General features: G+C 29.8%; 1 protein-coding gene across 1 annotated transcript; it reads right to left on the reverse strand.

Annotated features, from left to right (window-relative positions):
- Positions 1 to 872: 872 nt before the first annotated feature.
- LOC119666440 lies at positions 873 to 2,162 on the reverse strand. The gene has a single exon (XM_038075718.1). The coding sequence runs from the start codon at positions 2,160 to 2,162 to the stop codon at positions 873 to 875; it is 1,290 nt and encodes a 429-aa protein (XP_037931646.1).
- Between the last annotated feature and the right edge of the window lie 482 nt (positions 2,163 to 2,644).

Below are 2,644 nucleotides of genomic sequence, written 5' to 3' on the forward strand. Positions count from 1 at the left end.
TGACGTCTCTGTCCTTTAAAATTTAAAAAGAAATATTCGCATATTTCCTCATTGTCAATAACTTCTTCAAATTGTTATGTTCAAAACCGATATCCACTACATCCTAAAGGTCCGGAATATAGGAATATTATTAGGAAAGAGATGAGAACTAAAAACCATAGAACTTTTTGGGTTTCAGTAATTGAAGAAAAAAATTATTTTCATTTCTGAATAGAGAAGCTCAAATAGCATTGAATTGAATCAACAGAAACTTTACATTTAATTATTTTTGGGCTGAACTATTTCGAGTATTGTCTCAAACAGCTTGTTTTGTCATCAGTGCAGCATAGGGCCTCTCATAGGGCTCGTGTAATGCCAAAAAGCCATTCTTTTTAATGGTCATTAGAAATAATTTTTAAAAGTATAATATTACCTATTGGTAAAATTACCTATTTTACCTTTAAAAATTACCTATAGTAATATAGGTAATATTACCTAATATTATTACTTATTATCATTACTATTTATTGAGTGCCCGGTTCGGAACCTGCCAAAATTCGACAAATACATATTTAAATATATCTTATTCATTATGAATGAAATAATTATATTAAATTATATAATTATAATTAAATGAAATAATTAATAATGAAATAGATTTGAACTCTAGTTGTCAGCTGATAGAGAAGTTGCCAGAGAAGTAAAAATAATATATATTTATATATTTTATGCAAATAATCTTTTATTTATAAAAAATCTCGTTTAAAGCAGAATTGACAATACAATTTATATAATTTCAAAATACATATAATTTTACATTATATAAATTTTATTTTACATATAGTCTATGGTAATCATATTTTCAAATATTTGTCATTTAACAAATTTCCTTTTCAATAGTGCAATGCCCTACGCACTTTACGGATGCAGCTAGAGTCCTGAATTCGCTTTCCTTGTACCAAATAATTAGACAGTGGTGACGAAGCATTAGCGCGTTTTTGATGCAAACTGGGTGATGTAACTCCATTGGCTCCTAATCTCGTTGCAGAGAACCTTGCAGTTATAGTAAGTGATTGATTGTATTTCTCCGATGGTGTCTGCAACTTTTCCACATTATCACTAACAGCTTCAGTTTTTGGTTCCTGTTTTGAAGACACGTTATCGATAATAGGAATATCGATGGTCTCAGTTTCTTGCTGTTTTTCCGAAACATTTTTTGTGGTTGTTAAATCGATTGGTTTTTCAGTATTTGTAGATAAAAATTTATTCACTGTTGTTTTGACTTTTGCTTTGTTTACTGGGTGTCTGGGGGTATTGCGTCTATATAAACTCGTTCTTGAAATTGTTGGTGTGCAGAGACTTTGAGCAGATTTTGATTTATATATTACGGAGTCGGCAAAATGCACTCTACGAGTAGTTTTCGGTTTAGTTCCAGCAGTAAATTTAGATGTGGCCGATGTTTTTTTATATGGAGTCTTCAAAATTGATTTCAAAACTTTAGTTTTTGAATCTTTCATCGGCAAATTCCTGTTAAAAGTAGATGTTACACCCGCTTTTGAATCAGTTTTTGCTCTTGTCATATTAATTGGCGTTTCAGTAGTCTCACATGAAGATTTCAAAAATATTTGTTGCATTTTTGCTTTGGGTTTATCGAGTGCATATCTAGGCGTGTCGGGTCTTAATTTAGTAGCTCTAGAAATTGGTGGTGTATTGAAATGTAGAGCAGCTTCTGAGTTGTATGTTGAGGGGTCCGCAGCATTATGCTCTCTTGACGAAGTTCTGGGATCAGCTTTAGTATTATATATTTTGATAATTGGTCTTGTAAGTGGCAATATTTTTTTTAAAGTTGGTATTTTGGTTTTGTTCCTTAAAGTTGATGTTGGTATTTTCGAAATAATTGAGATTTCATTTTTATCAGCTGATCTAGTTTGGCATCTTGAGCTGGTTGTTGGAGTTTCGTTAGGAGTATCAATTTCTTCAGTTAAATCTGTTTCTGTTGTTGTATTTTCCTTTGGAGTATCTTGTATTGTAATGTTGTTATCTAAAGTTTCCTGTTCAGTTTCCTCCAGTTCAGTTATTATATTACTTAAGATATTTAGTAAGAATTCGATAAACTTGATAAATAAACCGAATATACCGAGACGATATCTCGAAATTGTTCGTTGATTTCCAATTCGACTCATTTTAATGAAGAAATTAATGATTTACTTGAAAAATGTAAGAATACGAATACGTAATGTTCACTTGAATGATTTGTAGCGAATGATGTTGAAAAGTAAAATATGCTTTGCTTTTATACTTTAACTTTCGAAGGACTTAATAGGACAGGTAACAACAGGTATAATTAAGAGATCAATTAGTAAACAACAAAACAATTAGTTGTAAATAAAAAAAATGTCCTTTTTCAGGTAAAGAATATATTTTTATGAAAGTATATTAAGGTTCTACAAGTCTTAGCATGGATGTTTATTATTTTCATTATTATTTATAGCATGGATGTTATTGTATTAATAGCTTAAAAATATTTGTCAAATCTTGACTAATGAACCATGAAAACAACACATCATAATCACATCACATACCAAACACAAACAACTTTAGAACTTTAGTTCTTTAAATATAATTTATTGAACCTTAGTTCCGGAAATTATATACATATATATAT

Source organism: Teleopsis dalmanni, chromosome 1, assembly GCF_002237135.1.
Source record: "Teleopsis dalmanni isolate 2A chromosome 1, ASM223713v2, whole genome shotgun sequence".
NCBI classification, from domain to species: Eukaryota; Metazoa; Arthropoda; class Insecta; order Diptera; family Diopsidae; genus Teleopsis; species Teleopsis dalmanni.

What these genes read in the sequence shown, in the direction of transcription:
- LOC119666440 (XM_038075718.1), bottom strand. Translation starts at nt 2,162, where the DNA reads ATGAGTCGAATTGGAAATCAACGAACAATTTCGAGATATCGTCTCGGT.